At 45.8% G+C, this 12,821-nt stretch overlaps 1 protein-coding gene across 1 annotated transcript in view; it reads left to right on the top strand.

The window, feature by feature from the left end:
- The window catches only part of LMNB2 (lamin B2), a 36,484-nt gene continuing 23,663 nt past the window's right edge, over positions 1 to 12,821 (top strand). The window contains exons 1-2 of the mRNA XM_014884344.2: positions 1 to 263; positions 8,446 to 8,582. Coding sequence (XP_014739830.1) covers positions 27 to 263; positions 8,446 to 8,582 — 374 coding nt within the window. The 5' untranslated portion in view covers positions 1 to 26. The remainder of the gene's footprint in view (positions 264 to 8,445; positions 8,583 to 12,821) is intronic.

Below are 12,821 nucleotides of genomic sequence, written 5' to 3'. Positions count from 1 at the left end.
TCCCTCCCCCGGTGCGGCGGGATTGAATGAGTCGCTGCCCGCCCGCCCGCCAGCCCAGCGCCATGTCAGGCACTCCGAGCCGCGGCACCCCCGGTGGGACCCCGCTGTCGCCGACCCGCATCTCCCGGCTGCAGGAAAAGGAGGAACTGCGGCAGCTCAATGACCGCCTGGCCGTTTATATTGACCGTGTGCGGGCGCTGGAGCTGGAGAACGACCGGCTGCTGCTAAAGATCTCAGAGAAGGAGGAGGTCACCACTCGAGAGGTACGGCCAGCGTGGGGAGCGAGCAGCGACTGCCCGTGGAGAGCCCCCCCGCCTCCGTGCCGGGGTGGGTCCACGGCCCCGGGCTCGCCCGGCCAGTTCCCGCCCGTTCCCTGCGCGGCGCGGGGCGCGCTGTGGCGGCTCCGTGTGGCCGCCGCGCCATGCGCGTCCGCCGGGCGGGGAGCGGGGGCTGTGCAGGGCCAGCGCTTTACACGCGGGGCCCCTCGGGGCGGTTGGGGCTCTCTGGCCGCGGTGTCGCGCTGAGGGGCTACTGGCGACACATTCAATGCGGCTCAGGCCGGGATTCGGCACCGGCAGGTGCCCGTGCCCGTGGCTGGAGCGGAGCGGGGAGGACGCGGCGCTGCGGGCGGCGTTGGCGGCTCCTGGGCCGGCCGGGTGCGGCGCGGAGCCGCTGCGGTCCCTTGGCTGCGGGTGGGGCTCGTCTGGGGCCGCAGACGGTCCGAGCCCTCCGATGCCTTGCGCCCACAACACACGCGTAGTGGGGTGTTGGGTGTCCCCTACAGCCTCTGTCTTGATGGCTGATGCAATGGGATGGGAGACTTGAAAGCTTTTAGACTGACTTTGCCTCTCACTGTAAGAAATCTTTTACAAACCCCGTAAATACTTGGAATCAAATCCCTGTAAACGACTCTGGTTTGTTTACTCGACTTTTGGAAGCAAAACTGGATGATTGTTTTTCCTAAGCCTTGCATTTCACTATTCTGTGATGTCTGCTTCCCTTGTGGCGGGAAGCTGTAGTCGGTGACACACTGGGGACACTCCTGTCCTGTGCAAGCCCAAACCCCCTTAGCAAGGTGCGGTGTTCCACCACTGGGATGATGTTAGACTGCTGTGGAAAGCCTATCAATAAACAGCCTGGACTGTAACTTCTGCGATATGGTGTATTGCTGTGCCACTGTGTAGCTTTGAAATTTATTTTTCTTCTTTTTTAACCCCTTAAGATGCTGATTTGATGATGCTCGGGGTGTTGGGAAGAGGGTTTGATTTAATTTATTTTAAGCAGAGCAGATATGATAATTATTTGGGGACTGTTGGGAATACCTGCAATAAGTGCACGTATGCCCAAAACCGAAGTACCTTTAAAGTCCCTTTGTATCATTTAATGACATATTGTGACTAACATGCTTTCAAAATTGCTAGCTATTTGTAAGCATGAAACATCACTTACCCTGTGAAATCATTCTATAAACAAAATAAACACATCTAATTTAGGGAAGTTCCGAGCTGTAGATCGTTGGAGGCTAGGAGTATCCCTTTGAAATGCAAGAGGCAGAATGTAGTTCTATTGACAGCATACATGTCGCAAGAGTAAGAGGACAAGCAGACAACATAGATTGAATTTTGTTAGACTTTTAACATGAGCGTAAAACAGCTTGTAACAGCAGTTCTGTGTCCTACCAATTCTGGAAAGTATTCTGATGCAGTGATCAGAAAATAAACTTGAGAATATTGATAGGAACCTTTTGGTTACTTTGCTCTTGAGCTTTCCTTCTCATTTTTTTTCATCCAGACTTCAAAAGGGTCTTAATCCTTAGACGTATTATAACAAACGTTGTCAGGAATTCATCCAGCTCTTCTTTGGCACTGATGCTTTGGCTTGTCTCTGGACTACCTTTGTTAAATACTTTCCCCATCCGTTTAGGAAGGTCTATTTATTCTTTACATATGCCCACGAAAGGAAACTTTGTAGTTTTATTGTTTTAGTGCTGGATAGTGGACCTTGGTTTAGGACTGTGGAAGCAGTAAAACTTCAGATACTTGTCAGATTTTCCATTTACTGGAGTGGGAGAATCTTGTCCTTTCACTTTTGAGACCAAACTAGTAAACTGGATTTTCTGCTGACAATTCAGTTTTCTTATTAACGGTTGTAATTTGCATTCATAAAATGATTAGGCTTAGTGTGAAATAAGATATTAATTACAAATAAGCCTTCAAAATCACAACAACCTCCCAGAGCAGCTCCAACTTCTGTGTAGAAGCGGAGTTAAACATAGTCCAGTAAAATTCGCAGTCTCTTCTCTCTGCATTATTAAATCTTTATATATGTAAGGGTCTAAGCTCTACATGCATATAGGAGACTATTTTCTTTTTCCACAGTGTTCAAAATGAAAATTCCCATTGGTTGTCCTCAACTATGTGTAAATTTGAGTCTGATCTCATTTATTATTTATAAAAGCTGACTGAATATTCTATTGTTTTTGGCTTTTCTTTGGTAACGGCAGAAAACATCACCTGCCACTGTAGTAAGTGGTATCATCCACGTTGTGGGAAGCAGACAAGAGGGACTCCTCACCTGAGACTTTTGCCTAGAGAGCAGATGATGGGGTCCATTATCAAATGTGAATTTCTCAAGGATAAGGATAGCTATGGCAAGCAGTAGCAGAACCATGGTTATCATGAGAGAGATTTGCTTGTCACTCGAGTATCCCACAGGGACCATACCTGAGCTGGGTGAGACCATTATTGACTGACATGACATGTCCTGAGTAATGGGTGACCATTCCAGACACCCTCTGCCTCCTTGCACGTATGGGAACTGTTTTGATCTATGCTCAAAGTTCTGGTTTAGGGTAGTGTCTTCTTGATGAGACAAGTTCTACTGATGCTGATCAGGCAAGGACTGTAATCACTGTTCTGCCAGAGATTCTTTAATCATCAGCTGATAGGATGTTCTTTTTCCTCATTGTTTTAATCACCAATTTGAACAAGATTGCAGAAAGCAGCTGTTTACTGTTCTGTGTGGCAATCTCAGCATGGCCTTAGAACAGTATCATTCCTGTGTTCTTCGTGATGAACACAGAGCTGCCATCTCTTAGCAGCAAAGGAGTCTTCCAGTTGATTCATCTTTAGTTCTTTATTAATTATAGCCTTTTTCCTAACCCAGTCCAAGGATGCTTTACCTTTACTTGTATGCAGTAGATGCCTAGACAAAAAGTGTATACAGTAAGCCCTCAGGCAAATGCAAAAAAAAAAAGTTTGCAGATGTGGCTGGGGGAACCTCTCACTGTCCTCATTCTCTCTCTGATGCTTTCCTCCATCACTGTCCTTGTGTAGGTTAGCCTGTGACAGCAGAGAAATTGAGCTCATCCCCTTGTTTTTCTATATCCTTAGTACAAGACTGATGGTGTTCTTACTGTTGGGGTCACTGTTGCATAACCTAATTTGTGAGGCTGGGAGGGGAGATAATAGAAGAGCTAAGAGAGCAGTCCTAGAGCTCATTCCCTGCCCTCACCTGCAGTGCTTATGGTTGCAGCCTTCTGGAACAGATATTTTGATGGGGACGGGAGGGATTACTGCACTGTTCTGAGGACACCCCACTGTGCTCACCCTCTGAAAAGAGAATTGGAGAGAAAAATAAGATCCTTGGGAGCCTCAGCTGCTGACTCAATTGCCCTTGTGACAAAAACAGTATCTATGGGGTTTCCCTCTTCACCTGTGCCTTCCCATCTCTGTGGGTGTGAGCTCACTTGGTTTCCTCTTACCTGCCCGTGTTGGAGCTACCATGCTCTTTGTGTGCACCATGTGTAATGACCAGAGCTACTGTCATGACCAGGATATGAGGGTCTGATGTTGCCTAGTTGTCACTTGCAAAATACATGCTCAGATGCTGCTGTGGATGTTGGGTCACTGAAGTTGCATTCTCTAAATTATTGGGTTAAATGGTTTTCTGGTGCTGTAGACATCATCTGAGAGGGGGCGTAATAACATACATCTTCATTGTTCTTAAGAACTTGACTGATATTCTTGGTGAGTCTGAGCTATAGCTGACTGGCAGTCTTTTTTCCATCTGTAACTGGCTAAATAAGAACATACTGAGCTGCACCTGGTGGGAATACATTTGTGTTTTGTACATTAATGTATGCTAATGAGATTTTCATCACTCAGTTTGTCTGGAGCCACTTGTACCCACAAGTGGATGGAAAATGTTTTTTGCCTAGCATGCTGGGTCAATTCCTTCTTGAGGTTTTTCAAGTCTTCACGGAGTGACATCTCGCATGTTTTCTCAAGTGGTTGCTTTGGGAGGGTCTGTGTCGATGTGTCTGCCCTTTACCCACTGCCTAGTGAGCTTTGAATGCTCCCAGCACAGGTGGGTGAAAGCATCGAGCAGTTTTGTCTTTCAAAGTCTGCTATGGAAACATCTCTGTGTTCTTTTTCTATTTCCTTGTTCCCTGTATTGCCCAATTACAAACTTGCAGGCTCTTTTGCCAGCAAAAGAGGGGGGGGAAGTGAAAATACATTTGTAGTGCAGTATGGGTGTCTATGTTGGCCTTTGTGCAGGAAGATTTATGCTTGGGTGCACATGGACATGAAGTGGATTGGGCTGTAGCATGTCCTTTTGTTTTCTGCTGAACTCCATTTTGAGGTTTTACTTTAATTTTTTTCGTCGGCTTCAGATGGAGTTTCCATTTTTACAGTTGAAAGGCCCATTTGCTGGCCTAACTTGTTATCTAGGAAGGTTCATTGCTGCTTCCCAGGGCTTTTATTCTGGATGTTGTAGAGAGGCTGCTGAGGCTCACATGGCCATATGAGTTTTATCCTCCTTCTGCTCTTCAACAAAGATATCAGTGCTAGTGGTAAGAGGGACCTGAAGAGAATCAAACATGACTGCATGGGTGATTGTTGGAGGTTAGGGTCCCTTCCCTTCCCTTCCCTTCCCTTCCCTTCCCTTCCCTTCCCTTCCCTTCCCTTCCCTTCCCTTCCCTTCCCTTCCCTTCCCTTCCCTTCCCTTCCCTTCCCTTCCCTTCCCTTCCCTTCCCTTCCCTTCCCTTCCCTTCCCTTCCCTTCCCTTCCCTTCCCTTCCCTTCCCTTCCTTCTCTCCCATTTGTTGCCTCAGAGACCGGAACTATAGATACTTGAGAAAGACGGAGAATGTGGCTGAGATGAGGGGAAGGGGTGGAGCTGGCTGCAGTCTCTAATGTGTGTGGCTTTCTCTTGAGAAGTGCAGAGACACAGATTTTGGCTGGGGGTTCAGGGGCTGGGCTCAGCTCCTTGCTCGCTCTCAGGATTGGAAGGGAGATGGTTGGGCTGTTGCTACAGCGGGGAGAATTTGCTGCCACCACTAAGTTCTGTCCTGCACTGCTTCTCCTACCATGGCTGAGCCTTTGCTCATAAGAGTGTCTGTTGAACTGGGACCTTTTCAACAGCTGGCCTCGATGGGAAGGACCCTCACCACTATTGGGGTGGCCCAGCAGAAAACCTGGGACTCTGAGCCCCTAGGGGGGGACTGTCTCCTGGCTGCCACTGTCCAGCCCTGCTGTTTTCTGCTGCTTCTGTCTTTTTGGTACACCTTAAGGGACGCCCTGGGTCTGCCCCACCCCTGCGGCTCCTGGCACAGTTCCTGAGTTTTTGCTACACTTTGTTTGCCACCCTTGGTGTGCCTGCCTCTGCTGTTCCAGCTTGCTGCTCTAAGGTTCCTGCTGCAGTCCGTTCATCTTCCCAAGTGGCACTGAGACTGGCTGCCCGCTGAGGGTTTGCAGAGGATGCAGCTCACTCTCTCTCTCTCTCTCCCCCCGCCATTGCCGTGTGAAGGCGGCTCAGCTCCCACCACAGCGCCCCCTGCAGGCGTGGGGGAATCATCGCACTCGCCCGGCCGGGAGCCACCGCCGCCCTTGCCGGCTGTGCCCGGAACTGCACCAAGGGGAAAGTGCCCATGGCCGAGATAAGGCTGGGACTGACCGGGTCTGTGGTTCCGGCTGAGACTCGCCGGGTCTGTTTATTGTTGCTGCTGCTATTGTTGTTGTTTGTCTATTTTATACACATATATATACTAGTAAAAAAATTATATTCTTTTTCTCATATCTTTGCCTGAAGTCCTATAATTTCAAAGGTATAATAATTTGAAGGGAAGGGGGTCACATTTTCCATTCCAAGGGAGGTTCCTGCCTTCCTTGGCAGACACCTGTCTTTCAAACGAAGTCAATGATTGTCAGTGGCATCAGAGCCCGGGTGTTACGGGAGAGTGAAGAGCTTGAGGGTAGCCGAGCAGATCCTGCAGAACAACTCTGGATTGCACAACTGCTGTTAGCAACAGGGTTTTGGATTCTACAGCAAACCCCAAGCACAGATTTAGGCTGGGTGGAGAATGGATTGAGAGTAGCTCTGGGGAGAAGGAGTTGAGAGGGGTTAGTGGGTGAGAGGCTCTACCTGTACTGGCCATGGGCCCCCAGAAACCCCCTCTGTGCTGGGCTGAGCCCCCATTGTGGACAGCAGGGGAGGGGGGGATTCTGCCCCTCTGCTCTGTTCAGAGAAGCTGTGGCTGCCCCATCCCTGGAAGTGTTCAGGCCAGATTGGGGCTTGGAACAACCTGGGATAGTGGAAGGTGATCCTGCACATGGCAGGGGGTGGAATGAGATGGGTTTTAAGGTCTTTGCCCGGCCAGCCCTTTCTGTGATTCTGTGACCATGGAACTGTCTTTCAGGATTCACAACTGCTTCAGAGAGATGGGATCCACCTGACTAAATGTCCAGCTTACAGCTGGATAACCCTGTCACGTAATGGGTGAGCAACTGGCTCACGAGTTGGGCACAATGGGTTATAGTGATGGGGGTGACATCAGGCTGACATTGGTCACAAGTGGAGTTCTGTGGGTCTCCAACCTCAACCCATCAACATCTTCATCAATGACCCTTGAATACAGGACTCAAAGGATGAATACTAAAATGTTTGCCAATGACACTAAGTTGGGAGGAGCTATCAACACCTGCAAGGGCAGAGATGCCTGGCAGAGAAATACTGACAAATCAGAGAGATGGGAAATCAACAACCATGTAAAGTTTAACAAGGGAAAGTGTCAGATACTGCTTCTGGGACAGGGCAACCATGGTTGTGTGGAACCATCTCATCTGGAGAATGAGAAGCTGAAGAGGGGCTAGAGAAAGGGACCTGGGGGTTGATGGCAAGTTGGATCCGAGTTAGCAGTGCCCTGGAGCCAGGAGGGCCAACCATGTCCTGGGGGGCATCAGACCCAACTGGGCGAGGGAGAGGATTGTGTCTGTCTGCTCTGCACTGCAGCAGCCTCACCTTGAGTTCTGGGGACAGTTTTGGGCACCACAGCATAAAAAAGACATTAAGCTAATAGAGAGTGTCCTAAGAAGGGCCACAAGGATGGGGAAGGGTCTAGAGGGGAAGCTGCATGAGGAGCTGCTGAGGGCTTGTTTTGTTCAGCTTGGAGAAGGGGAGACTGAGGGAAGACCTCAGTGCAGTCTTCAGCCTCCCGTGAGGGGCAGGTACCAGTCTCTACACTCTTGTGCCCAGTGACAGAGCTTGAGGAACAGCGTAAAGCTGAGTCAGGGGAGCTTTAGCTTGGATATCAGAAGGTTTTTTTCCCCAGAGGTAGTTGGCACTGGACAGGCTCCCCAGGGAAGTGCTCACAACACCAAGGCCAGAGCTCAAGGACCATTTGGACAGCACTCTCAGGCACAGTGTGGGATTGTTGGGGTGCAGGGCCAGGAGTTGGACTCAATGCTCCTGACAGGTCTAACTCAGCATATTCTGTGATTCTATGAAAGTTATTCTGGTGTTCTTTCCCAAAAGTGAAAGCAGCAATCTTACATGGTCTGTACATTTAGCTGTCTGATATACCTTTCAAATAATCTTGCCTTCTAAAAAATATAAAGGTATAGAAGACTTCGAGGTGCCTCATGCAGTCTATATCACTGATTATATGATACATTATTTTGGGACAGGGAGAAGTCTGTAGTTCTTTATCCTCTGAGGTAGAGAACAAGAGTAGAAGCTCATTTCTGAACAGCTCATCTGGTTTCAGATGCTTTATAGTGGAAGAGCAGTAGAGTCAAAGTGGCCCCTTGGGCTTGTATTCCACAGAATGTCTTCAAATGTTTAAAAAAAACTCCCAAAGCAGCAGTATTGGGAATAAAGCAAATAATTGAAGCTAAGATTGTAGGGTTCACTGATCTAGTTCAGTTTATCTTTTGGGAATATTTGCACGTTTCAAACATAGTATGTTTTGTCATAATGGTGATAAAAACTAAATCTTTGAGTTGCTTGTTAATTGAAAATGTTCAATATAGAATGTTCTTAAATGGCAGAAATCATATCATATACCCTTTTTCAAAGAACCCTGTATGTAACCTGGTCCTGTGTTTCAGTTCTTTGATAGTCATTGGGATGTTCTCATACCTGAATACTTTTTTTTTCCCCTTAGGTGAGCGGAATCAAGAGTCTCTATGAGTCTGAACTGGCTGATGCTCGAAGGGTTCTGGATGAAACTGCCAAAGAGAGGGCTAGATTACAAATTGAAATAGGAAAACTGAGAGCAGAACTTGAGGAGTTCAATAAGAGGTGAGGAGATCATTCAATTCTTTTTCTTTTAATTAGAATGGGCAGTATTTGCTGTGGAAGGGATACTAATGATGCTTCTTAAAATGCCTTTTGGAAGCAGATCCATGAGAGGATATAGGCTTGTCAGAGGGAAAATCCTTCAGCTTGGTGGTACAGCTGGTCAGAGCCCAGAATTCCAGCAATATATACACAAGTGTATTTGTAAATGTAATATGAATGTCATGTGATTTCAGGCTCAAACAAATGGCTGTGACTGCTTCATCCTGTCATACCTCCACATGAACACGTGTGTGTACAGCTGCTTGGTAAACTGGATTGAGAAAGAGTCTAGATTAAAATTGATCCATCCAAGGAGGGTTAATTAATGATTTTTATTGTCTGGTTCACTGTATGACTGATGGAAGAAAAGGGAAGGGGTTGGCCCTGAGCAGTTTGGGAATATGGAAGCAGTGTTGCCTTGAAAAGACATGAAGCTACAATGTAAATGTGCTGGAAAAAGACCTTGTACTGACTAAATTTTTTAAAACTGCTGTTCAGTTTGCATCACAGAGAATTGGCATAACAAACTATTTCCTGGAGCCAAGTAGAATCCTTTATTTCAATTCCCATGGGAATTATTTGTAATCAAATACTGTTTCCCAGTAGAAACTTCATTTTAAAATTAATATATGTGGTGGAAAAATCAATTTTTGCTTCTAATTTAATTTTGGAACCTATTTTACTGTATAAGATTCGGGAATTACAGATTTTTCCTGAGCAGGTCATTGTGTACATCACCTGTTTATCAATGTTGTAGGCCATAAAAATAGCTTTTAACCTGACAGTGTACTTGAGGCCTACCGTAAGTCTCTCATCTCTTCATTTGCCACTGAGTGGTTATAAAAGGACTTAAGAGTTTCCCTCCCTTGTCTTTTTTTTTTTTTTTTTTTTTCCTGACTAACTAGTTGGTTTATGATAAAGTATTTCATGTTTTCTCACTGAATTTTGCTGTATTACTGGATGCTCATTTTCTATGCTGGGCCCTCTTTTTAAAGTCCGCCATTGGAAACACTGCTTTAGAGAATTTGCCCTAAAACAACTGTCCAAATAGGAAATAGTCATAGTGAAAGCATCTGCATTTGAATGAGTCGGTGTCAGGTCTGTTGAAGCCTATCCCATAGGCCTGCATGTGCTCAGGCAACCTGTGCACTGGTATTTGTGGACTTGGTAGCTCAGCTTTTGTTAACCATGGAAAATCCCTCTGGTAACTAGTTCAGCCGTAAAACCCCTGAACTGCAGTGAGATGAATCCCACCCAGCTCTACTGTGTTCCTCTTGGGACTGTTTGTTCCTCTTCAAAGCCTCAGGCCAGAAGTTTTGGCATTTATTTTGGATAGTGTATGTGGCAGTTGGCATCACGTGGACTTTGGGTTTTCTCTCTCATCTCGTGGTAGCTTGGCTTTTGAAACCAACTCCAGAAGACAGCAACAGTAGTAACAGGGAATTTGGTTCACCTCTCACATTCTGCGAGATGATAGTTCTCTGTTTTGATTAAGGTATCCTTGTAAGAAGTATCTTCATTTGGCAGGTAATGAGAATCCAGTTGATTCCTGTTCTTTAGACATTTGATAGCCCTAAGAGATATTATAAATACCTTGTTGTAGAAAATTATGCATGTAAAGTGATGGAGAAGGTGTTTTCCCTTGGATCACCTTCCTCATCCATTGTGTGGACAACTGAGTTGCCCCTTACCAGTCACTTCAATGGCCAATTCTACCAAACTAATTTCAGCTTTTTGTTTGTCTTCTGTGATAGATGAGGAAAAAACACCTGGTTTTCTGGGTTTCTCTCTGTATTTACAGTTCACAGCAGTAGAGTCGAATTCTTTTCAGCTTCAAAGTTTCTTCTACCAAATTCCTACCAGTCCATTGAAATACTTGTAATGTACTTGGAGTGTTCGTGGGGTGTTTTGCTTGTGACGTAGCCAGACTCTTGCAAGTGCAACTTCCAATTTTTTTTTTGATTTGCAGTGTTCACTGACATCTAGCTCATTACTGAACCTTCCCTGTCTATGCTGACAGTCAGATGGTGCTTCTTTCAGACCAAACTTGCTTTGGGAACTGTTTAGTGGAAGAGTAAATTATTCCATAATTTTATATTCCCTACTATTACCTCTCTCTCTCTTTCAGGCTCATGACAGATGAGAGATTTAAGGATGCCAGCACAGTCTGGCCAGGAGGGATCCCAAACACAGCCATTCTGTTGTTTGCTTGAAATAGATTGGGTTGCTGGGACAGGAGATAATAGACTTCCCTCGAGACATAGGATCACAGTCAACCTACTGCTTTAAGAGCAGATTCTCCCTTTCTTTTTTTTTTCCCAAAGCCTGGGTTTGTGAGCATGGAAAGCCCTGAAGCCTTCTCTTGCAGGCACTGAAGATACTCCAGGGAAGCCACAGGGTATATGGTTGGAGGTGGTAACATCAGGTCTACTTTGTGTCCAAAGGAGCCTGAGGCTCACCCTGCTTTTTGTTCTTTCCTGGGGATGTCTACTTGCACAATTTCAGCTTGTGAAGCAGCTGACCAACCTGCAGCAAGAGCCTCGGATGGGACACAAGGATTTGGGCCTGTGGTCTAGGAAAGACCTAGGTTTTCTGTCAGTGTAATGGACTTCAGAGCGCTTCTGCTTATGTCTTTCTGTATCTTGTTCAGATACCGACAGATTACACTACCTCAGGGTTCCATGTGAGTGCAAATTCAGCTCCCAGGGTTTGGATTCTGGGGCGCATATTTTGTTTAGTTTAGATTTTTTTTTCTCTTACTCTGTTACCAGTATTGTAACATTTTTTGGGGGATTTTTAGTGTTTGAGACAATCACACATAATTTTGCCTAGTAAGTCAACAAGAAGCATCCCAAGGCTTTTTCTAGAGTAGTTTTTATTGGTTTGGACCAAAGGTCTACTTAGCCTGTTAATCGATGTCTGTTAAAAGCCATTTGTCTAAAGAAGAGAAGAATGTAACATGCATAGCAGCAGTTCCCTGGAATACTCTTCCAGTCTTCAGCAATTCCCTTCAGGTAAGGGACTTCCTCATGTCCAACTGGATTCTGTATAATAGCCATCATGGTTTTATATTTCATAATGTGACCAGTGTTCTGAGTCTGTGAAGTTCTTGGACATAGCAAGGGAGTTCTGAGCTTACCTATGTATTATATAAACATGTTGTTCAATCTGCCTGCCCAGTTTCATTTGTTCATTTATCTCTTTATTTTTGTATTCTCCTTCATATCTCCTAAGATTTTTTCTCTATAATGATCTCTTTTTTTCAAGTGGAAACAATCTTACTGCTTAGTTACTTCTACTCCTGAAGCTGCTTTGTGCTTTCAATCAACGTTTTATCCTCTCTGTCATTTTTCCTGATTTAGTGTATCTGCTCGGGAAGGAAAGCTGCAGAATTGGAACTTCAGCCAGTATTCAAGATACTATTATACCATAACAGTGTTCAATGTCTTGTTCTGTATTTTATTTATTAATAATTTCTTAAATACAGTTGCATTTTGAGTGTTTCTGAGCTGCTGATGTGTGAAAAAGGATAAGCTCCGGATAGTATTTTACATCAGACTCAGATGTCTCCCAAGACCCCTGTGACTGGCAGGAGTGCTACAGAACTCAGAAGTGTTTGGTGATAACCAGATTTGCTGTGGCCTCTTTGGGCAGAGGTGAAGTAAGGCCCTCTCAGAGCCCTTCTCTGCAGGGTTCCTACCCCTGCTTCTGCTTTACAAAAGCGAAATTTACTCTGAATTTTCAAATTCTTTTATGTTTATGCATATGCCCTCTACTTTTCTTCATTGATGCCTTTGTCTAATTTTACCTGTTCAATTATCAGAGAAGGGTGTTATGGGGTGACTTTATCAAAGGCCCTGCAGAAGTCCAGACAGACAACATTCATAGCCCTTTTGGGATGAAGTGATTCCATCCGTGGACAAGGGAAGGCCACAAGGTTGGTCAAGCAGAACGTGGAGAAGCTGTACTGCATGTCTTGAATCGCTTCCCTGTGCTCCATGTGCCTTAGCAGAGCTTCTAGGAGGATCTGTTCCATGATGTTCCCAGGTACAGAGGTGTAGCTGGCAGGTCAGTAAGTCCTGAAGTCCTCCTTTCCACCCTTTTGAAAAACGGGTGCATTTTTCCCTTTTTTCTGTTACTTGGGCCTTCATCTGACTGCCATGAGTTTTCAAATGTCTTGCAGAGTGGTTTGGCAGCTGC

This window comes from Sturnus vulgaris, chromosome 26 (genome assembly GCF_052056855.1).
Source record: "Sturnus vulgaris isolate bStuVul1 chromosome 26, bStuVul1.hap1, whole genome shotgun sequence".
In the NCBI taxonomy this organism is placed as follows: domain Eukaryota; kingdom Metazoa; phylum Chordata; class Aves; order Passeriformes; family Sturnidae; genus Sturnus; species Sturnus vulgaris.
The sequence above is the reverse complement of the archived record's forward strand: the minus strand, read 5'-3'. Positions and strand labels throughout refer to the sequence as shown.